Here is a 23,428-nt window from a genome sequence, read left to right as displayed (position 1 = left end):
TTAATTGGATTTTAAGTCCACCTTCCTTTTCCGAATTATAAAGTATGAATGGCATGGATCAAAATTAACGGATGAAAAACCACTGTTTCCAAATATTAATGAAAAAGTTTCTCCTTAAATTATTTGAAACTAAATACCACTGTGGCAAGATATCCTTCAGACAATGTCCATGATGCAATTTCCGTGACAACAATCTTCCCACGAATATCTCGGTTTTAATACAGAATTCATACAAAGAAGAAACGAAATATTTAAGCCACAAGCATTATCCTTGCAATACATACCAGACAACATGACATTAAGACTTTGTAGCATTATAATCCACCCGTTTGAAGCAGAAATTTATGAACAGCTTCCAGCATTGATTACTAACGAAACTGCATCTCGTATCCTGGTGAGATGAACACACTTTCCTTACTATAATGGATGAGCAACGGTGTTATTGGGAGAATGTGATAATCCTGTAAACAAGGCAGCCCTATGATTAGAGCGCTTTAATAACGAAGCTCATGTTCTGCAATCTTTGTGCTCTCCATCTAAGTGCCGCCCTACAATGAGTGTCTCTAATAAGGCTGAGCGACAACGGCCAACCAGGGGAAACGTGTTTGCTAATCGGCGCCACATCGACCCAAGGCGTGGGAGGCCCGACACAAGATGAATGGCTACCCACAGGTTTTCCGGCATAAGAGGTGAAATTTGCGTTGGTCTGCGTCTATCACGTCGGTCTGAAATAGATGTTTGGAAGTTAGAAACATCTAAAAGCTGTGGTAAAATAATGGGGAAGGACTGGTAGCTATTTATGGTGTATAAAATACCCCGGAACAGATGTTACGCTTGATGAATCTTGACATTATGTCTTATTCGGCGACATGTTTATGTTGTATTACCTAAATGGCTGAGTACGGCGTTCGTCTTACATAGTAAGAGGTTTCAATACCCAGCAGCACAAGTCAGGTATAAAAACTAGCTCAGCAACTTCAGGGGAGAAACTTAGCGGCTGGCCATAAGTCGAGCACAATGTTACGATCCACGAACGGATCTGACGTGGAGGTGCTCCTGCTACAGCCAATGCTGGCATCACAACGGCAGTTACAATTGTTACCGTATTTGTGAAATCATAGCTCAAACACACTTAAGTCCAGACCCGCATAATGTCGTGGTTTTGACGAATTACAGACAATGAACTAGAGAAGAGAAGTTCTCCACCATTTTCACCAAAAAGTTCTACTATCGGGTTGCTGTTTCCATCGTCTCCTCCCGCATTTTGCCCTTTGTGTCTGTCAAAAGAAACGAAAAACTACGGAAGTGCGAGGCAATTTATAAGCTTTACCTTCAATCACCACTCTGAAAGAGGGTAGAAGGTCCCACAAGCTTCCGTGCTAAGGCAGTGGCATTCGACCCAGAGGTAATCTGTTTGAATCACAGCAGAGGGAGAAATTATCATCACATAGAATTTAACCGCAACGAGAACGATAAATCCTGTCACACAAGTCGCGTCTACTAGTTTGTGCACCACTACGTGGGGTATATCCCAGTTCTCTCCGTAATGTTTCATAGACTGACGACATCATGAAATATTACGCTCAAAGTGTTGTTTAGTGGTATCCGAAACGTCTTGTTTCCGTCTGCTTTCGTGCAAAAAAAATGGAACACTAAACTTCAGAAGTTCAAGTTGCATTCATCAGTACCAAATAGACGCAGTCTAAGCTACTAATCAATTGGCACATTGGGAGCTCCTGACATGAGTAAAGCAGCAAATCTTTGAAATTAGGCATCTGAAGAGTCTCTTGGTTTCTAGCAGCCAACCGTGTCGTGTGACTCATTCTTTACAGATGGGATGGTTCCGACGACGTCGTCAGATGCACTATGAGCGATTTGTGGCAGCAGGACCATCAAATACCGTATTCACGAAATCTAGTCCAGTCCCTACTCGTGGTTCAGGTCCACGTACTGCGGCGTCCTACGCTCTTATTCGTTGCTAGCTCATTAACCAAAAAGGCTTCCTGAGATGCGTTGCCTCCAGACCTGCTCAATTTCCCCAGGGATTGCTCATCGCTCGTACATACACTGGAGCTATCCTAATTCTCACCTTCCACTAGCTGCTCGCCCGTATACTACTTTGCACGCCGGTATACTTACTTTGGAGATATTCGATAGATTCGGAAACCCAGTCCGCATACCCTAAAACTGGAGTTCGAGGTTCACGACAAAATGGGGATTCAGGCCTCGCCTTACTGCATTTGTGCCCGTCACAGATAATTACATGAGAATGTGTATGTTGACACAAAAATTGTCAGACTATGCAGGGTAGTGACGATACTTCATAAACATAATAATGCAAACTTGGAAAGCAAGATGGTTTGACAAGGATTCCTACACTTATGGAAGACATGTGCATCTGGAGAGATGCACTATGTGATGAAAAGTATCCGGACACTCTCTAAAACACAGATTTTCATGTTAGGTGCATTGTGCTGCCATCTACTGCCAGGTTTTCCATATCAGCGACCTCAGTAGTCATTAGACATCGTGAGACAGCAGAATTTTGTGCTCTGTGGAACTTACGGACCTCGAACGTGGTCAGGTGGTTGGGTGCCTGTTGTGTCACACGTCTGTACGCGAGATTTCCACACTCGTAAACATCCCTAGGTCCACTGTTCCCGATGTGGTAGTGAAGTGGAAATGTGAAGGGTCATGTACAGCACAAAACCGTACAGGCCGACCTCATCTGTTGACAGACAGAGATCGCCGACAGTTGAAGAGGGTCGTAATGTGTAAAAGGCGGACATCTATCTAGACCATCACGCAGGAATTCCAAACTGCATCAGAATACACTACAAGTACTATGACACTTAGGCGGGAGGTGAGAAAACTTGGATTTCATGCTCGAGCGGCTGCTCATAAGCCACACATCACGCCGGTAAATGCCAAGGTGTAAGGAGCGTAAACATTGGACGATTGAACAGTGGAAAAACGTTCTGTGGAGTGACCAATCACGGTACACAATATGGTGATCCGATGGCAGGTTGTGGGTATGGCGAATGCCCCGTGAACGTCAGCTGCCAGCGTGTGTAGTGCCAACAGTAAAATTCGGAGGAGGTGGTGTTATGAAGTGGTCGTGTTTTTCATGGAGGGGGCTTGCACCTCTTGTTTTGCGTGGCACTATCGCAGCACAGGCCTACATTGATGTTGTAAACACCTTCTTGCTTCCTACTGTTGAAGAGAAATTCGGGGATGCAGGTTACATCTTTCAACACGATCGAGCACTTGTTTATGATGCATAGCATGTGGTGGAGTGGTTACACGACAATAACATCCGTGTAATAGACTGACCTGCACAGAGTTCTGTCCTGAATCCTACAGAATACCTTTGGGATGTTTTGGAACACCGACTTCGTGCCAGGCCTTACCGACCGACATCGATACCCCTCCTCTGTGCAGCACTCCGTGAAGAATGCGCTGCCATTCCCCAAGAAACCTTCCAGCACCTGATTGAATGTGTGCCTGCGAGAGTGGAAGCTGTCATCAAGGCTAAGGGTGCGCGAACTCCACACTGAATTCCAGCATTACCGATGGAGGGCACTATGAACTTGTAAGTCATTTTCAGCCAGGTGTCCGGATACTTTTGACCACATAGTGTATGTAGGTTGTGAAGGACTACTAGACAATGATCATGAATACTGCATGAGTGCGCTAATACTGTTAAACTTAGTAAAAGCCACCAGTTCTAAGAACATCCTTTTTTGATAATGCCTCTTTTCTTCATACTGACACAGAGCTCAAGAAGGCTGTCCTCAGATTTCAGGGCTAAATGTCGCTAAATAGCCAGCTGGGGGAACAAAAATATGGTAGCCCCAAAACCGCAACACACTACCATGCCTAGGTCGATATAGGGAAACCGTTGGCATTCAAACCGGCTTTCCTCGTCTCGGAATGGACAAATACAGATCATGTATGGTTTTCAGGGGAATCTTCCACCATTCTTCCTGCAAGATAGTACTAATTTCAGATAACTATGATGAAGGTGGGTAGCGATCACGTCCCTTCTCTCCGAAGTAGACAACAAATGCTTAATAATATTGAGAGCTGGTTATTTGTGGTGGCCGGAGAATATGTGACAATTCATCCGCTAGTTACGAAGTCAGACCTGCAGAATGCGAGTTGTATGAGCAGGAGTCTATCGTCTTGGAGAACAGAATCACCATCGGCTTGCTGATCAGCCAAAACTGTCACGTAATCCTTGGCAACATTGCGACCTTGCAAAGTAACCATGGGGTCCACGGAAAACCACGATGCGTCTTTCCACATCATCACCGAAGCCCCCCCCCCCCCCCTCCCATGTTTCACTCTAGGTACGTAAAATCGGCCAGAAGTTGGAAACTGTCCAAGTAGATATATCCGACTTTCTTCCATTGAGCAATAGTCCATGTTTTATGGCTTTGGCACCACATTTTCCTGTAACGGACATTTACATCACTGATGAGTGGATTTGGAATTCCAGCCGCTGTGCAATTCCCAGCTCATCTAGCTGTGGTTTTGGAGCTGACAGGGTTTGCGAGTGCGACGTTCAGCTCCGTAGTGACTTTCGCAGCTGTTATCCCTTGTCTTCCATCACAGTCCTCTTCAATGACTGCCTGCCACGATCACTCAACACAAACTTTCTCCCGCTTTGGGACTCAGAAGATGATGACTTTCCGCTTTCCCCGTAGGCAGTATAACTCTTCGGTACGGTAAGCCTTGATACAGTAAATACTCCGGATATCTTTGTTACGGAAGCATCAACCATACGAACACCGACAATTTGCCCACGTTCTAACACTTATGTCCCACATAATACACCCACGAGTACACAGAGCACTGCCCTGACAGTTACTGATACAACGTATTGAGACCAAGGCACAGCTAGCATTCCTGTCCAAATACAACAACGCAACCTGCAGGCTTGGCGTCCATATTTTTGCGCAATCTTTGTAGATACAATGTCCACGGAGTACATGGCCGAACACCTCAGACGACGGCTCCATCTATACCCAGATCCCACGGCAAGGTGCCCGTTATTCAAGATATTCAGAGAGAGCACCGTATTATGCGGGAGTCCCTCATCTATCTGGCACTAGAGATTCGGCTCAGTTGTGCAGTGTGCTCTCTCTGTCTCGGCCAGCTACACTGGACATGCTGCGTAAACTTTTTTATGTAATTTATCTGTGTATAGAATACTGAATATTCTTTTTCAAGATCTTTCTCCCCTTCTGACGTGTCGTTGAAATATCCTACTCAATTTCTGAGCAACACTGACTGTTGGTTAGCCCTGTACTGCGCGTATGAAAAGTGCCGTCAAACAAAATTTTAATGTTAGTGAAATGCTGAATTTGAAATAAGGAAAATAAACCGAATTAAATTCCAAAAGAAACTAACAGCGTACTCAGTGGAAACTGGGTATCTGAAACTCACTGCCGGCCGCTGTGGCCGAGAGGTTCTAGACGCGTCAGTCCGGAACCGCGCTGCTGCTACGGTTGAAGGTTCGAATCCTGCCTCGGGGATGGATGTGTGTGATGCCCTTAGGTTTAAGTAGTTCTAAGTCTAGGGGACTGATGACCTCAGATGTTAAAGTCCCATAGTGCTCAGAGCCGTTTGAACCATTTGAAACTCACTACTGAAGTACGTTATGAAAGTTACGCAATATGAAGTGGAATGTCTGACTACAAATATCCACAAAATAAAGTACTGCTCAACGCACAGGAACGTTCACTGCTCGTTGCAAATTAATCTCGTTATTTAGCACAACATCTGAAAATTCTGACTACGTGCTGCTTGCACACAAGAATGCAAACAGATCTGCCCTGAAAGAAAACTAACTTACCTCTTGCTCAGCCTGCTGTTTTGTGTCTTGAGTAATGACGTTCTCGAAAGCAACATGAAACCAGCAAATGCAGCAGCTAAGAAAAGATAATCTACTCACTACTAAATTTTTCTTTGACTTGTCAGAAACAATTTGTGGTAGCGTATGGCGTAAGGTGCAATTCACACACAACACCTCTGATTACTATTAAAAGAAAGACTCCAAAAGATACGAAATTCAGTCATTATAAAAATTACAGATATTTAAGCCAACTGCATTATTTATGACATAACAAAAACAAAGAGAGCAAATTACCACTAATCATGAATATTATTAGTATCTAAGGGACAAACATATTCTTCAATTAATGATTCTGACAAACAAACACTTCATTACGTTACCTTACATTAGTGAAGTGGAATGCACGCCACGACTGTGATATAATTATCAAAACGGTAAAAAGCAGTAATCAGTTGTCGTTTCCGTTCTAGCTTTACTACAGCAGATCCAGATTTCGGCTAGTAACTAGTCATTGTCAGTGCTAACAATACAAGAAGTACATGGTCAGAGCATAGTATACAAAACGTACAACTCGTGACATAGCCCATACCGCTTGTACATTAAATTACACACCAGCATTTCGGAATTGATATACGTGCCGTAGTAAGTCTACACCTGCTGTTCAGGTTCTTGTCACAGTTCACTAACGACTACTGAGTGTGGAGGTAGGCTTTGCAGAGGAAACATCGGTTGGCTGTGTGGCGCCCTCTATATGAACTACCGTAATACATTACCTTCATAGCAAAACAATTATGGTCTCTAACGAAATTTACAAGCTGCACAGGAATAAAATAAAATACAAATAAGATTACTGCCACATTTAACAATTAACATCGGAAGATACAAAAATGCCAGATTTACTCCTTTGAGCCAATTACTTTGTTGATATTTAAAAGCATAGATAAAATGAGATCCTTCAAAAATTAAAAAAAAAATTAAGTTTTATTAGAGACCTCAATTGCTTTATTATGAAGGTTAGGTATTACGTAGTTCATAAAGAGCAGATAGTTACACAGCCAGCCGATGTGTTCTCTGCAAAGCTCACCTCTTTTACACAGTGATCTTTAACGAACTGCGACAAGAACCTGGACAAGAGGTGTAGACGTACTAGAGTATGTATATCAACTCGAAAAACTGGTGTGTAATTTAATGTACAGGCGGTATGGGCTACGTCATGAGTTGTAATTTTTGTTCGCTGTGCTATGACTACGTATTTCTTGTATTCTTTGCATATATAAGGATAGTTACTAGTCGAAAACTGGATATATTATAATAAAGAGAGAACGTAAACTACAACTAATTGCTGTTTTTTACCATTTTGAAACACTTCATTCTTGCGCGTACATTGGTTACCTTGAAATATTCCTCCAAATAGCTTCCCCATCTATATAGCCAAGAAAATATCTCTACAAACAAGTTTTCATCCCTGCGGTAAAGTATTCCAGATAATTTCTACCAGATTCACAAATATCAGATCTCTTTCTGTAAAACACAACAGATCGATGCAGTGCTTCCAATAAGAATGGCCTAGCGCTGCATGACTGACGAGATCGAGCACACCACAGATTACATTAAACACAAGGGATCTCATCAAAGACATAGAGTACCATTATCCGCCATACTTTCGGAAGTCATTGTATACGAGTGACTAAAATGAGAAAGTACCGCCGCGTGCAACTGCCTTTCGGTAATCAGTCACGTGGCCTAAATTGCTCGCTGTATGGTGCGATTTTTCTCTTGCCCGCCAAATTTACGAAATCTTTGTCAACGTTTGGATGGTAGCTAAATATTTGTGAGAAACAAGACTATAAATATGATAGCTGCTAGTTTCATTCGCAGAAATTCAAGCTGTGCTCCTTGACCCTTGCCGGCCGTTGTGGTCGAGTGGTTCAAGGTGCTACAGTCTGGAACCGCGCGACGGCTACGGTCGCAGGTTCGAATCCTGCCTCGAGCATGCATGTATATGATGTCCTTAGGTTAGTTAGGTTTAAGTAGTTTTAAGTTCTAGGGGACTGATGACCTCAGATGTTAAGTCCCATAGTGCTCAGAGCCATTTGAACCATTTTTTTTTCTTAGGCTTCTTCCTATTCACACTCTCGGAAATCGGAACATAAAACGGTTCAAATGGCTCTAAGCACTATGGGACTTAACTTCTGAGGTCATCAGTCCCCTAGACTTAGAACTACTTAAACCTAACTAACGTAAGGAAATCACACACATGTTAGTCCGAGGCAGGATTCGAACCTGCGACCGTAGCAGCAGCGCGGTTCCGGACTGAAGCGCCTGGAACCGCTCAGCCACAGCGGTCGGCTCGCAACGTTTTCAGAAACAAACAGCGAAGTATTTGTGACACGCAAGAAAATAAATTTCATTGCTGCTCATTTCTCTTACAGCGATTAGATTAGATTCCTGCCAAACGACAGCCTTTGAAATTGCGAAATATTCTATATAAATAAATAAAATCGGGCAAATATTTCTGACAAGAAAGAATATGAATTGCATCGCTGGTTGTTTCATTCGCAGCAGCAGCATCTCTCGGTTTTTTATTTTGCATTGAACGCTGCAGCATATAATTCTGATATGAATAGGGAAGTCCCAGAGTGTGTTACAAACGTGAAGACGAAAGAAAAGAACATAGCAAGACGCGAACATACTTCCGTCGATTGCCCCTATTGCACGTCTCTAACCTCATGACCACAGCGATCTTCTGAATCATGAGTACACCTATCTCTGTTTCCTTAGCATCTTACGAATTTCGTTATTAAACCATGGTATGTCCTTTCTATCCCTTATCCAATTACTAGGCACATAACTCTCCAGACCACGATTTAGAGTCGGTTAAACTCTGCCCATAATTCGTCTACGTCCATCTTACCGGAACTAAGTGATGTCACTTCACTGTATAAGTGAGATGCTAACAAGTACATATCTGCTCTATCTAGCACAAACACTCTTCTAGCTTTCTTGACTGATTTATTAACTTTCGTAACCATAGTTGCTATAATCACATCATGATAACGAATACTCGTTTCTACAGGGTGGTCCATCGATAGTGACGGGGCCAAATATCTCACCAAATAAGCATGAAACGGAAAAACTACAAAGAACGAAACTCGTCTAGCTTGAAGGGGAAAACCAGATGGCGCTATGGTTGTCCCACTAGAGGGCGCTGCCATAGCTCGAACGGATATCAACTGCGTTTTTTTTTAAATAGGAACCCCCATTTTTTCGTGTAGTACGTAAAGAAATATGAATGTTTTAGGTGGACCACTTTTTTCGCTTTGTGATACATGGCTCTGTAATAGTCACAAACGTCTAAGTACGTGGTACCACGAAACATTCCGCCAGTGCGGACGGTATCTGCTTCGTGATACATTACCCGTGTTAAAATGGACCGTTTACCAATTGCGGGAAAGGTCGATATCGTGTCGATGTATGGCTATTGTGATGAAAATGCCCAACGGGCGTGTGCTATATATGCTGCTCGGTATCCTGGACGACATCATCAAAGTATCCGGACCGTTCGCCGGATAGTTACGTTAGTTAAGGAAACAGGAAGTGTTCAGCCACATGTGAAACGTCAGCCACGACCTGCAACAAATGATGATGCCCAAGTAGGTGTTTTACCAGCTGTCGCGGCTAATCCACACATCAATAGCAGACAAATTGCGCGAGAATCGGGAATCTCAGAAACGTCGGTGTTGAGAATGCTACATCAACATCGATTGTACCCGTACCATATTTCTATGCATCAGGCATTGCATGGCGACGACTTTGAACGTCGTGTACAGTTCTGCCACTGGGCACGAGAGAAATTACGGGACGATGACAAATATTTTGCACGCGTTCTATTTAGCGACGAAGCGCCATTCACCAACAGCGGTAACGTAAACCGGCATAATATGTACTATTGGACAACGGACAAACCACGATGGCTGCGAGAAGTGGAATATCAGCGACCTTGGCGGGTTAATGTATGGTACGGCATTATGGGAGGAAGGATAATTGGCCCCCATTTTATCGATGACAATCTAAATGGTGCAATGTATGCTGATTTCCTACGTAATGTTCTACCGATGTTACTACAAGATGGCCGGCCGGTGTGGCCGTGCGGTTCTAGACGCATCAGTCTGGAACCGCGTGACCGCTACGGTCGTAGGTCCTAATCCTGCCTCGGGCATGGATGTGTGTGAGGTCCTTAGGTTGGATAGGTTTAAGTAGTTCTAAGTTCTAGGGGACTGATGACCTCAGATGTTAAGTCCCATAGTGCTCAGAGCCATTTGAACCATTACTACAAGATGTTTCACTGCATGACAGAATGGCGATGTACTTCCCACATGATGGATGTCCGGCACATAGTTTCGCGTGCAGTTGAAGCGGTATTGAATAGCATATTTGATGACGGGTGGATTGGTCGTCGAAGCACCATACCATGGCTCGCACGTTCACCGGGTCTGACGCCCCCGGATTTCTTTCTGTGGGGAAATTTGACGGATATTTGCTACCGTGATCCACCGACAACGCCTGACAACATGTGTCAGCGCATTGTCAATGCATGTGCGAACATTACGGAAGGCGAACTACTCGCTGTTGAGAGGAATGTTGTTACATGTATTGCCAAATGCATTGAGGTTGACGGACATCATTTTGAGCATTTACTGCATTAATGTGGTATTTACAGGTAATCATGCTGTAACAGCATGCATTCTCAGAAATGATAAGTTACGAACTGTTCGTCTAAAATTGTGAGCCATTTGTTTGTGACTATTACAGCGCCATCTATCACAAAGTGAAAAATGTGGTCCAACTAAAACATTCATATTTCTTTACGTACTACACGAATATGAAATAAAAAATGGGGGTTCCTATTCTTTATTTAAACGCAGTTGATATCCGTTTCACCTATGGCAGCGCCATCTGGTTTCCCCTTCAAGCTAGACAAGTTTAGTTCTTTGTAGTTTTTCCGTTTGACGCTTATTTCGTGAGACATTTGGCCCCGTCACGATCAGTGGACCACCCTGTATACTGACACTGTAGATAAGGTTCGACCTATTCGTAGCTACAAGGTCTAAGATATTTCCATTGCGTGTGGGGTGCCGTGCCCCCCACCTCCTCCTTTTCCTCGAACGGATACGGATCCTCTACACCTCCCGCAAACTCGATGCTCCTCACCCACTTGTCTCTCCCATCCTCTCCTGCCCCCGTCCGCTGCCGCGCCTGTACTTCCATGTCCCACCTGCTCTCCACACCCTCTCCCAAGGTGGCTTCCGCCAGCTCCCCCTCCCTGATGATGCCCTCCTCCCCTCCATCTACCCCTCCGACCAACTTTGATCCTCCCTCCCTCTTCCTATGTTTTTTCTTTTGGGCACCCTCTCTCCCTTCTCTCCCACTTCCGACCCTCCTCCCTTTCTCCCCACTCCACCCCGGGCTTCCCCTACCCCCATACCTCCATTCCTCCTCCCATCTCCTCTGCCATTGGCATCTTTGCTCTCCCCTCTCCCCCTCCCCCTCCCCCTTCCCCTCTTAACAGGTCCCCAGACTCGCACACGTTACGTGGACATTCGCGCGCCGGAGATCATCGCCATCCGTTTTCTCGTGTGTGTGCCATCGTGTTCGTGTTTAGTGTTCGCCGTCACACTCCAACGTTCACCTGAGCCGTCGAAATCATCAGTGTTTGCGCGCCGTGCCAACGTGTTTCAGTGTATTTTTCGTCGAGTGTGAACGGCTCCGTGTTTTTTGCCCGTCAATATGTCTATTATGTATCTCCTTTATGTTTTCTCATTGTCTACTCTAAGGTTGAAGAGCAGCGTAGGATGCTGCTGCCAGCCTACCTGATGTACAGGTATTAAAATTACAATAAAGGAAAAAAAAACTCCCCCCCCCCCCAAATGAATCCATGGGCGTCCCAGTATATACCCTCTCCCTCCTCACCACCCACCCTTTTACAAAACGAAACCTGCAAGCCGCAGCAGGTGAGTCTATCTCAGAGGCCGGCAGCAGGTATCAGAGGAGTGGCGCCCGTGTTGCAGATGGCCAACAAGGAGTGCCTGCCGAGCACGCGCGGGCTGCCGCTGGCGGAGAACCTGAGCCTGCCGCAGGAGGCGCTGTCGGGGGGCGTAGCGCTGGTGGCTGCCGGGCTGTCGTGCATCAAGTACCCTCTGCAGCCGGACCGCCTGCCGCACAGCGACGGCCGCCGGCTGGAGCGCGACGACGCCGCGCCGGGCCGCCTCGCGCTCGCCGTGCCCGCCGTCGGCGAGCGACACGTGCTCGGCCGCTACTGCCTCGAGTTCGTCGACATGCCGCCCAAGATGCAGGGCGTCTACGCCTTCGTGTGCTTTCCCGACACCGTCGACGAGGTCACGCTCAAGCACAAGGTATGCCTTCTAAAAGTGTTTCTCTATTATGTAACTGGGTAACCTCTTTTGATGCTAGTCAATTCTCAGGATGAGCATTACTGGAAGGCCATTTGATTCCAAAGCATTATGTCAGGGTGAAAAACACTAAATAAATTACTTTTTCTCTCTTAACAACATGTGGGCAGGGTGGGTTCTTCCTTGGCTGGGGTATGAGGTAGAATGAAACAGCATTTTTACATTTTTCTTTTATTGAAAGATTTGTACAATGTATGCGAAGACAGTAACTTGTTCTAGAAAGAACAACTACTTTTGATGACCGTGCAGCTTTTCCCTGGAATAAATGATGACTAACTGAAAACCTCAGCTGCCGACAGGTGTTGTTGATATACCTCGATGTGGACAGCTGAAAATGTGTGCCCCGACCGGGACTCGAACCCGGGATCTCCTGCAACAACAGTAACTGTTCTTTCGAGAACAAGTTACTGTCTTCGTATATATAGTTAAAGGCTACCCAGCCTGTGCGAAAGCGCACAGGTTGCCCAAACTGTTACGGGAATCGCCAAAGTGTGCGCGAGTAATGAGTGGGTGGGCAAATGTCTATAAGGTACAATACATATGTAGAATTGTGGACAGTTGGGAATGTGAGTCTCACGGGAAGTGTGCAAGGGATAAGTCCCTGCAGTCGCGCTATTCATCTGTGTCCTCGGTGGCTCAGATGGATGGAGCATCTGCCATGTAAGCAGGAGATCCCGGGTTCGAGTCCCGGTCGGGGCACACATTTTCAGCTGTCCGCATCGAGGTATATCAACAACACCTGTCGGCAGCTGACGTTTTCAGTTAGTCATCATTTGTACAATGGTTTCCTTACTGGATTGTTCTGGATGGAAGAGAGGCAGCTGTGTCGTTTACGAAGCCTTCTCCTGCGTGAGCGGCGGCGTCTGATTACACCTGGCCGTGTGTATCTCGTGTCGCAGTTTCGCCCAGTTGACTGGAGATGCGCATCGTGAGGTGGCCCGTTTAATGATTGAGAACGAAGTAGTGAATCGGATGGTGATACCCTGGATGTGCCGTCCCAATGTTTCTCTTCTCTATGCGGCCGCGTGTGTCAGTGTTGTGCGTCGGCCAGCGGAGCGGCGCGGCGGGGGAAGGCCAGTGTCCCAGATTCGAACAACGATCTTCGTCACCAGCTCACAGGTGACTGCTGATGTGAGGCCGTCTCCTTCCCATCCTCACGAGACACCCGGGTACATAAAAATCAGTCTTGGAATACCTTCTAACTTCTGTCTTCTGGCGGCGAGGCTGCTGTTTGCTATTCCATTACAGCGGCAGACTCGGTGCTTCTGTGTACGGTGTAGTCTCTTCTTGCGTGACGGTCTTCAGCACCGACTGAACTGTACTGGAACTGAACTCGAACCGAAACTGAACTGAAAACTACTGTCGGGCCCACTGCGTCTCGCGTATTTATTTACTTCAGTTCACTGGAGGTGAACGACTTCGCGGTCATTGCCTCTTCTGTCACGTTGAAAAGCTTCTAGAAGAATCTTCTTAACGTCGGTCATTGGCTCTCGGAATGTAGGCGAGGGCCTTTGATCACATGTGACAACTGAGAAACACGTGAGCCGGTCGGGCTATGCCCTGATGGCTGAATCGATAGCTTCCACTTATGTGGGGAGGGCGATGGCTTCTCCTCAATGTGCCGACTTGCAAGTGCTGGCTCTTGCCACTCCTGCTCTGCCCGCTGTTTGCCAGTGTGCAACTCTTCTAAACTAAACTAAGTTTTTCATTTATTTTCTAATTTATACTTCACATTGATTTCACTAATTTATTTACCTATCTTAAGTACCTCTAAACAATTATACCAAGATTTAAGATCAAATGAGGCAGAAGGGATGGATAACATTCCATCGGAGCTTCTGAATTCATTGGGGGAAGTGGCAACAAAACGATTATTCTCGTTGGACCTCGTTGGACTGTAGAATGTATGGGTCTGGCGACAGACCATCTGACCTTCGAAGAAATATCATCCACACTGTTCTGAAGACTGCAAGAGCTGACAAGTGCGACAACTAACGCACAATCGGTTTAACAGCTCATGCATCCAAATTGTTTACAAGAACAATAAACAGAAGAATGGAAAATAAAACTGAGGATGTGTTAGATGACGATCAGTTTGGGTTTAGGAAAGGTAAAGGCACGAAAGAGGCAATTCTGACGTCGCGTTTCATAACGGAAGAAAGACTAAAGAAAAATCAAGACACGTTCTGGAAAAACTGTTCGACAGTGTTCAAATGGCTGTAAGCACTATGGAACTTAACATCTGAAGTTATCATTCTCCTAGACTCAGAACTACTAAAACCTAACGAACCTAAGAACATGACACACATCCATGCCCGAGGCAGAATTCGAGCCTGCGAGCGTAGCAGCAGCGCGGTTCTGGACTGAAGCGCCTGGAACCGCTCGGCCACAGCGGCCGGCGTTCGACAGTGTATAATGTTGCATAATGTTCGAAAGCTGAGAAAAATAGGGGTAAGCCATAGGGAGAGAAGGGTAAAATACAATATGTACAAAAGACAAGAGGGAATAACAAGAGTGGACGACCAAAAACGAAGTGCTCGGATAAAAAAAAAAAAAAAAAAATGTGTAAGACAGGGATGTAGTCTTTCCCACCCTACATGAAGATGATATCTGTTCTTTTGGACAGATACCGTCTTCATATAGTTAAGGCTAGCGAGCCATTGACCTTCTTCTTCTGTGCTAGATGCACACACATTGCGAACCGCGCGACCGCGACCGCTACGGTCGCAGGTTCGAATCCTGCCTCGGGAATGGATGTGTGTGATGTCCGTAGGTTAGTTAGGTTTAAGTAGTTCTACGTTCTAAGGGACTTATGACCTTAGAAGTTAAGTCCTTAGTGCTCAGAGCCATTTGAACGATTTGAACTACACACATTGCCCGAACTCTTACGGGACTCAGTAAGATTGTCTGCCACGAGTAGTGAATGTAATGCGCAGGGGCACTAAGAACGTAGCGTGTGGTCATTAAATTGGGAATGTGAGTCTCACGGGGAACATACAAGGGATAAATCCCTGCAGTCGTACTATTCTCTGTGCCCTCGGTGGCTCAGATGGATAGAGCGTTTGCCATGTAAGCAGGAGATCCTGGGTTCGAATCCCGGTCGGAACACACATTTTCAACTGTTCCCGTTGATGTATATCAACGCCTGTCGACAGCTTAGGGTCTTGACTTAATTATCATTTCATTTCCACCCTACTGTCCAATCTGTACAGTGAAGAAGCAATTATGGAAATAAACCAACGTTTCAGCACTGGAATTAAAATTCAAGGTGAAAGAATATACGATTCGCTGATGACATGGCTATCCTAAATGAAAGTGAAGATGAATTACAGGATCTGCTGAATGGAATCAATAGTCGAATGAGTACAGAATATGGATTGAGAGTAATGAGAAGTAGCAGAAACGAGAACAGCGAGAAACTGAACGTCACGATTGACGATCACGAGGTAGATGAAGTTAAACAATTCTACTACCTAGGCAGCAACATAACCAATGACGGACGGAGCAAGGAGGACATCATAAGCAGTGGCAAAAGGCATTCCTGGCCACGAGAAGTCTACTAGTATCAAACATAGGACCCAGTTTGAGGAAGAACGCCATTGTGAGGCAGTGAAACATGGACTGTGGGTAAACCGGAACAAAAGAGCATTGAAGAATTTGAGATGTGGTGCTACAAACGAATGTTGAAAATTAAATCGACTGATAAGGTAAGGAACGAAGAGATTCTGTGCAGAATCGGAGAGGAAAGGAATATGTGGAAAACACTGACAAGGAGAAGGGACAGGATGATAGGACATCTGTTAAGACATCAGGGAATGACTTCCATGGTACTAGAGGGAGCTGTAGAGAGTAAAAACTGTAGAGGAAGACAGAGATTGAAACATATCCAGCAAATAATTGAGAACGTAGGTTGCAAGTGCTACTCTGAGATGAAGAGTTTGGCACAGGATGGGAAATCGTGGCGGGCCACAGCGAATCAGTCAGAGTGTCTAATGGCTGAAAAAAACCAGAGGTTAGAAAACTTGGAAAGGGGAATGGACAGGAGTTAGATATAGTGGAAATCAGTGAGGTTCGGTGGCAAGAGAAACAAGACTTCTGATCAAGTGAGTGAATACAGGGTTATAAATACAAAGTCAAATAGGGGTGATGTAGGAGTAGCTTAAGAAATGAATAGGAAAATAGGAATGCAAGTGATCTACTATAAACAGCATAGTATTGGTGCTATATCGTAGCAAGACAGACGCTATGCCCACACCCACCACAGTAGTTGGTTCAAATGGCTCTGAGCACTATGGGACTTAACTTCTGAGGTCATCAGTCCCCTAGAACTTGGAACTACTTAAACCTAACTAACCTACGGACATCACACACATCCAAGCCCGAGGCAGGATTCGAACCTGCGACCGTAGCGGTCGCGCGGTTCCAGACTGTAGCACCTAGAACCGCTCGGCCACCCCGGCCGGCCCACCACAGTAGTACTAGTTTATATGTTAACTAGCTCCCTAGGTGATGAAGAGATTGCAGAAAGTTTTGATGAGATGATGAGATCTCGATAAGTTGAAAGAACCAGAGGCTCTTGAGACAGTCATCGTCTGACTAGAAGAGGGGAAGGGAACAACATAGTAAACACTGTACAAGACGAATGGGTAACTTTGAGAGATGGAATTGCGAAGACAGCAGGAAAAGATGCAAGGTCTAGTAAAAATCCCTGGACGTCAGAGGAGATCATTAATTTAAATGCTGAGAGTAGAAAATAGAAAAATGCAGCAAATGAAGCAGGTGAAACGGAATACAAACGTTTAAAAATGAGACTGGCAGAAAGTGAAAAACTACATTAGCAGGAGTGGCTACAGGACAGATGTAGCAATTTAGAAGCATATTTCACTAGGGGAAAGATAGATACCCCTGACAGGAAAATCAAAGAGGCCTTTGCAGAAAAGAAAAGCAGCTGGATGAATATCACCGTCTTAGACGGAAACTACTACTAAGCAAAGAAGGCAAAGCTGGAATGTGGAAGGGGTATATAGACGCCCTATAGATGGGAGATGAACTTGACAGCAATGTTATAGAAATGGAGGAGGACATATATGAAGTCGAGATGGGCGATTTGATACTGCAAGGCCCATGGAGTATATGACATTCTGTCAGAACTATCACCCATGACAAAACTAATCCATCTGAAGTGCAAGACGTTTGAGACAGATGAAATACCCTCAGATTTCAATAAGAATGTAATAATTCTAATTCTAAAGAAAGCAGGTGCTGATAGGTGTGAAAATTATCGCACTATCACTTTAAAGTCACTGTTTCAAAATTCTAACACGAATTATTTAAAGAAGAATGTAAAAACTGGTAGAAGCCAACTTCTGGAAAGATCAGTTTGGATTTCAGAGAAATGTAGGAACACTTGGGGCAAATAGTGACCATACGACTTCTCGTAGAATATATAGGTTAAAGAAAGGCAAATATTTGTTTATAGCATTTGTAGACTTAGAGAAAATTTTTAACAGCGTTGACTGGAATACTCTCTTTGAAATTCTGAAAGTACAAGTGGTGAAATACAGGGAGCGAAATGCTATTTACAGCTTGTACAGAAACCATACGGCAGTTATACGAGTCAAGGGGCATGAAAAGGGACCAGTGGTTCAGAAGGGAGTGAGACCGAATTGTAGCATATTACCGATGTTATTCAGTCTGTACGTTGAGCAAGCAGTAAACGAAAACAATGAAAAATTTGGAGTCTGAATTAAAGTTCAGGGAGAAGAAATACAGACTTTGAGGTTTGCCGATGACACTGTAATTCTGTTAGGGACAGCAAAAGGCTTGGAAGAACAGTTGAACGGAATGGACAGCGTCTTGAAAGGAGGATACATCAGCAAAAGCAAAACAAGGATAATGGAGCGTTGTCGAATTAAATCACATGATGCCGAGGGAATTAGATTAGCAAGCGAAATACTAAAGGTATTACATTAGTTCTGCTATTTGGACTACAAAATAACTGATGGTGGCCGAAGCAGAGAGGATATAAAACGTAGACTGGCAATGCGAAGAAAAGCGTTTCTGAAAAAAAAAGAGATTTGTTAACATCGAAATAGATTTCAGTGCTAGGAAGTCTTTTCTGAAGGTATTTGTTTGGAATGTAGCCTTGTATGAAAATGAAGAATGTGCCATAAACAGTTTAGACAAGAAGAGAATAGGGTCTTTTGAAATATGTTGCTAGAGAAGGATGCTGAAGTTATGTACTGAATAAAATGGGGAGAAAATAAATTTGTGGCACAACTTGACTAAAAGAAGAGAGAGGCTTATAGGACACATTCTACCTCAAGGGACAACCAGTGTGGTATTGTAGGGAAATGTGTGTGTGTATGGGTGCGTGCGTGCGTGTGCGGTGTGTGTGTGTGTGTGTGTGTGTGTGTGTGTGTGTGTGTGTGTGTGTGTGTGTGCGTGCTGGTGGATGGGTGGATGGGTTGGTGGATTGGTGAGTATGTGGATGGATGGGTAGTTTGGTAGAAGGTAAATATCGTAGAGAGAGGGTAAGAGATAAATAAGTAATCAGATTTAGAAAGAAGTCGGTTTCAGTAGTTATTCGGAGATGAAGAGGCTTGCACAGGCTAGAGCAGAATGGATACCTGTATCAAACCAGTATTCGGACTAGATACCACAAAAAATATATAAATACCACGTGTGGGAGCCTGTGTGTGATATTCTCTTGTGGAGAGGGCGGGAGGTGGAGAAGCGGGCAAATGTTGTCGATGGGAACAGACGTTGTAGTTTACCGCATTCTTGCGTAGGGAAACTATGCTGTGTGCATACCTTTGGCTAATTAAAATACGATGTACCTACTTTCTTCTATTCTGTACTATTTGTACTAAAATTAGCGTACGGTATCAATTAGACATAGCCAAACCCTCACAAACAAACAAAAACTGAACGAAATGAAAACTGGAGAATGCGGGGCTGTGCCTGAAGAGTTCAACGAGTTCGAAAGCAAAATTCTATCTACCGATGTGACAGAAACTCCTAAGAAGTTTTGGCCTGATGTTAAATCAATAAACGTATCAAAGCCATCTGACCAGACATTGTGACCATAATGGCAAGGAATAACAGAATGACACAGGAAAAGTCGAAATACTAAACGTTTTTTTCCAAAATTGATGCGCAGAGGAAAACTACATTATAGTTCCTCCTTCAAATTGTCGCAGGAACGAAAAACTGAAGTAATTGATATATCTAAACAGAGGAAAGGACACTGGACCAGACGGGATACCAATTTGATTCGACACATAGTGTAGAGTCTTGTACCATGGAAGCAAGGGAGAAGAGGTAGTTACGGATGGCCAGTACTCTTTTTCTACAACACAAAAGTACAGGTGGATTAACACAGTTCTTTATTTACATGAACAGATAGCTGTTACTTAACTTTAACAAAGTCCGTATATAGTGGTACAAGCTCTCCAATAATAGTCCGCATTAGCCTTACTGCTGGTGAAGTACAAGTCCCACTATAAATACTACTCTAGTAGCTATGTACTGTCGTAGCCTAAGCCACTCTGCTGGATGAATGACAGACGACAAACTGGCGTGCGAGTTCGTGCCTGAGCTAGGGACCGAGCTAGCGTAGAGGTGAGCCGGGAGCTGTGACTGTGGAGGACGGCGTACTCCTGACTGTACCCCACCAGCTGGCTTGCAAGGTAACAGGAACATCCTCCGGAAAACTGCTGCCAGGGCACACGTCCAGGCCTGAGGGCGTGTCCTGGGGTAATGACAGCAATGGCGACGACGGGTTCACGTCCATCGGATCGGCAAACGTGGACGGCGGGGGTGAGGGCGCATCGTCCATCCGCTCCTCCTGGGATGCCCTGGTGGCACCAGCAGGCGGCTGCGAACGCTGCGTGGTCCTGTGAGGCCTTGAATCTGGGGGAAGAAAAGCAGCAGAATCACAGGGTAAATGACAGGCACGAATAGGTTCTGGTGGCGGCGCAGCAGACCATCGGGACCTGCAATCAAGTACATAAAAGAGCTAATGCGTTCCTGGATCTCGCCTCTTTCCCAGCGACCACGGTTACCCTAAACCCTGAAAAGAACAAGACCGCGCGGCGCAAACCGATACTTGCGGATCATTGGCCGCGCCGGATGCTGCAGTGAATGTAGTAAGTGTAGCAACGTCCGAAGGCGGCGGCCATGCAGAAGTTTCGCAATTCCCGTCTCGTGAGTGGGAGCGAAAGGACGCCAAAAAGAGTTGCACCACTTGTTCCTGGTTCAAATGGTTCAAATGGCTCGGAGCACTATGGGACTCAACTGCTGTGGTCATAAGTCCCCTAGAACTTAGAACTACTTAAACCTAACTAACCTAAGGACATCACACACATCCATGCCCGAGGCAGGATTCGAACCTGCGACCGTAGCGGTCGTGCGGTTCCAGACTGTAGCGCCTTTAACCGCTCGGCCATTCCGGCCGGCCACTTGTTCCTGTGTGTGGGTGGTGTGAAGCTTGGTCAACTGTTGTTTAAAAATGCCTACGGAGCGTTCTGCTTCTCCATTGGATTGCGGGTGAAACGGAACACTTGTTAGATGACGAATGCCATTTCATACACAAAACTGTTCAAAATCAAGTGGACTGTCCTCCGTTGTTCGACACGAGTACTTCTGGCAAACCTTCTATGTAAAATATGGAGGACCACGCTTGAATGGTGCTACGTGATGTGATAGAAGCCATACGCACCGATGATGAGAGTCTACCACTATGAGCCAACGAGTGTTCCAAAGTGGCCTTGCAAAGTCAGGGTGCACTCGTTAACATGGCGATTGAGTCTTAGGCCAAGCTGAGAATGTCTGTGCCGGAGCGGGCTAGTTTTCCGCACATGCCTCACACTGTGACATCATTTTTCAATGTGGACGCCAAAGCACTGCCAAGATTAGATTAGATTATATTAGATTAATACTAGTTCCATGGATCATGAATACGATATTTCGTAATGATGTGGAACGAGTCAAATTTTCCAACACATGACATAATTAAGTTAATTTAACAACATAATTAAGTTAATATTACAACTTTTTTATTTATTTATTTTTTAATTTTTAATTTTTTTTTCCTTAATTTATATCTAAAACTTCCTCTATGGAGTAGAAGGAGTTGTCATTCAGAAATTCTTTTAATTTCTTCTTAAATACTTGTTGGTTATCTGTCAGACTTTTGATACTACACTCCTGGAAATTGAAATAAGAACACCGTGAATTCATTGTCCCAGGAAGGGGAAACTTTATTGACACATTCCTGGGGTCAGATACATCACATGATCACACTGACAGAACCACAGGCACATAGACACAGGCAACAGAGCATGCACAATGTCGCCACTAGTACAGTGTATATCCACCTTTCGCAGCAATGCAGGCTGCTATTCTCCCATGGAGACGATCGTAGAGATGCTGGATGTAGTCCTGTGGAACGGCTTGCCATGCCATTTCCACCTGGCGCCTCAGTTGGACCAGCGTTCGTGCTGGACGTGCAGACCGCGTGAGACGACGCTTCATCCAGTCCCAAACATGCTCAATGGGGGACAGATCCGGAGATCTTGCTGGCCAGGGTAGTTGACTTACACCTTCTAGAGCACGTTGGGTGGCACGGGATACATGCGGACGTGCATTGTCCTGTTGGAACAGCAAGTTCCCTTGCCGGTCTAGGAATGGTAGAACGATGGGTTCGATGACTGTTTGGATGTACCGTGCACTATTCAGTGTCCCCTCGACGACCACCAGTGGTGTACGGCCAGTGTAGGAGATCGCTCCCCACACCATGATGCCGGGTGTTGGCCCTGTGTGCCTCGGTCGTACGCAGTCCTGATTGTGGCGCTCACCTGCACGGCGCCAAACACGCATACGACCATCATTGGCACCAAGGCAGAAGCGACTCTCATCGCTGAAGACGACACGTCTCCATTCGTCCCTTCATTCACGCCTGTCGCGACGCCACGGGAGGCGGGCTGCACGATGTTGGGGCGTGAGCGGAAGACGGCCTAACGGTGTGCGGGACCGTAGCCCAGCTTCATGGAGACGGTTGCGAATGGTCCTCGCCGATACCCCAGGAGCAACAGTGTCCCTAATTTGCTGGGAAGTGGCGGTGCGGTCCCCTACGGCACTGCGTAGGATCCTACGGTCTTGGCGTGCATCCGTGCGTCGCTGCGGTCCGGTCCCAGGTCGACGGGCACGTGCACCTTCCGCCGACCACTGGCGACAACATCGATGTACTGTGGAGACCTCACGCCCCACGTGTTGAGCAATTCGGCGGTACGTCCACCCGGCCTCCCGCATGCCCACTATACGCCCTCGCTCAAAGTCCGTCAACTGCACATACGGTTCACGTCCACGCTGTCGCGGCATGCTACCAGTGTTAAAGACTGCGATGGAGCTCCGTATGCCACGGCAAACTGGCTGACACTGACGGCGGCGGTGCACAAATGCTGCGCAGCTAGCGCCATTCGACGGCCAACACCGCGGTTCCTGGTGTGTCCGCTGTGCCGTGCGTGTGATCATTGCTTGTACAGCCCTTTCGCAGTGTCCGGAGCAAGTATGGTGGGTCTGACACACCGGTGTCAATGTGTTCTTTTTTCCATTTCCAGGAGTGTAGTTGATCAATAGTAATTTGAGACAACGTAGATATTGTTCATCCTGCTAACATTCGTCTCTAGTGTATCATTCGCTATTCACGCGACGAACTGGCGAATAATTTACGCAAGTCTAACTTTTAAAATGATGTCGATACAATTTTTACACAATGTGAGAGGCACATGGTCGCTGCAGGTCTCTTAACAGCATTGTGAGACCCCGATTAGAGTTCGCGAGCTTCGAAGAGGATATGCTAACTGTTAACACCTGACATTCACCTAAATAACAATTGCGTCTGTCATGAAACGGAAATCACGCACAGCTTTCCACGAACAATACGAGACTGGAATAGAAGGGAGAACCGATAGAGGTACTCAGGGTACCTTCCGCCACACACCGTCAGGTGGCTTGCGGAGTATGGATGTAGATGTAGTTTAAAAAAAAAAAACAGAAGTTATTGAATTAATGCTTCACTGAGTTCTTGCCTCGT

General features: G+C 45.5%; 1 protein-coding gene across 1 annotated transcript in view; it reads left to right on the top strand.

The window, feature by feature from the left end:
* LOC126235765 (uncharacterized) overlaps positions 1–23,428 on the top strand; it is a 716,416-nt gene that overhangs the window by 188,280 nt on the left and 504,708 nt on the right. Inside the window, exon 2 of the mRNA XM_049944564.1 lies at positions 11,929–12,273. Coding sequence (XP_049800521.1) covers positions 11,929–12,273 — 345 coding nt within the window. The remainder of the gene's footprint in view (positions 1–11,928; positions 12,274–23,428) is intronic.

The sequence above is a fragment of the Schistocerca nitens genome, chromosome 2 (assembly GCF_023898315.1).
Source record: "Schistocerca nitens isolate TAMUIC-IGC-003100 chromosome 2, iqSchNite1.1, whole genome shotgun sequence".
Lineage (NCBI taxonomy): Eukaryota > Metazoa > Arthropoda > Insecta > Orthoptera > Acrididae > Schistocerca > Schistocerca nitens.
Note: the sequence above shows the minus strand (reverse complement) of the source record. Positions and strands in the feature narration are given on the sequence as shown.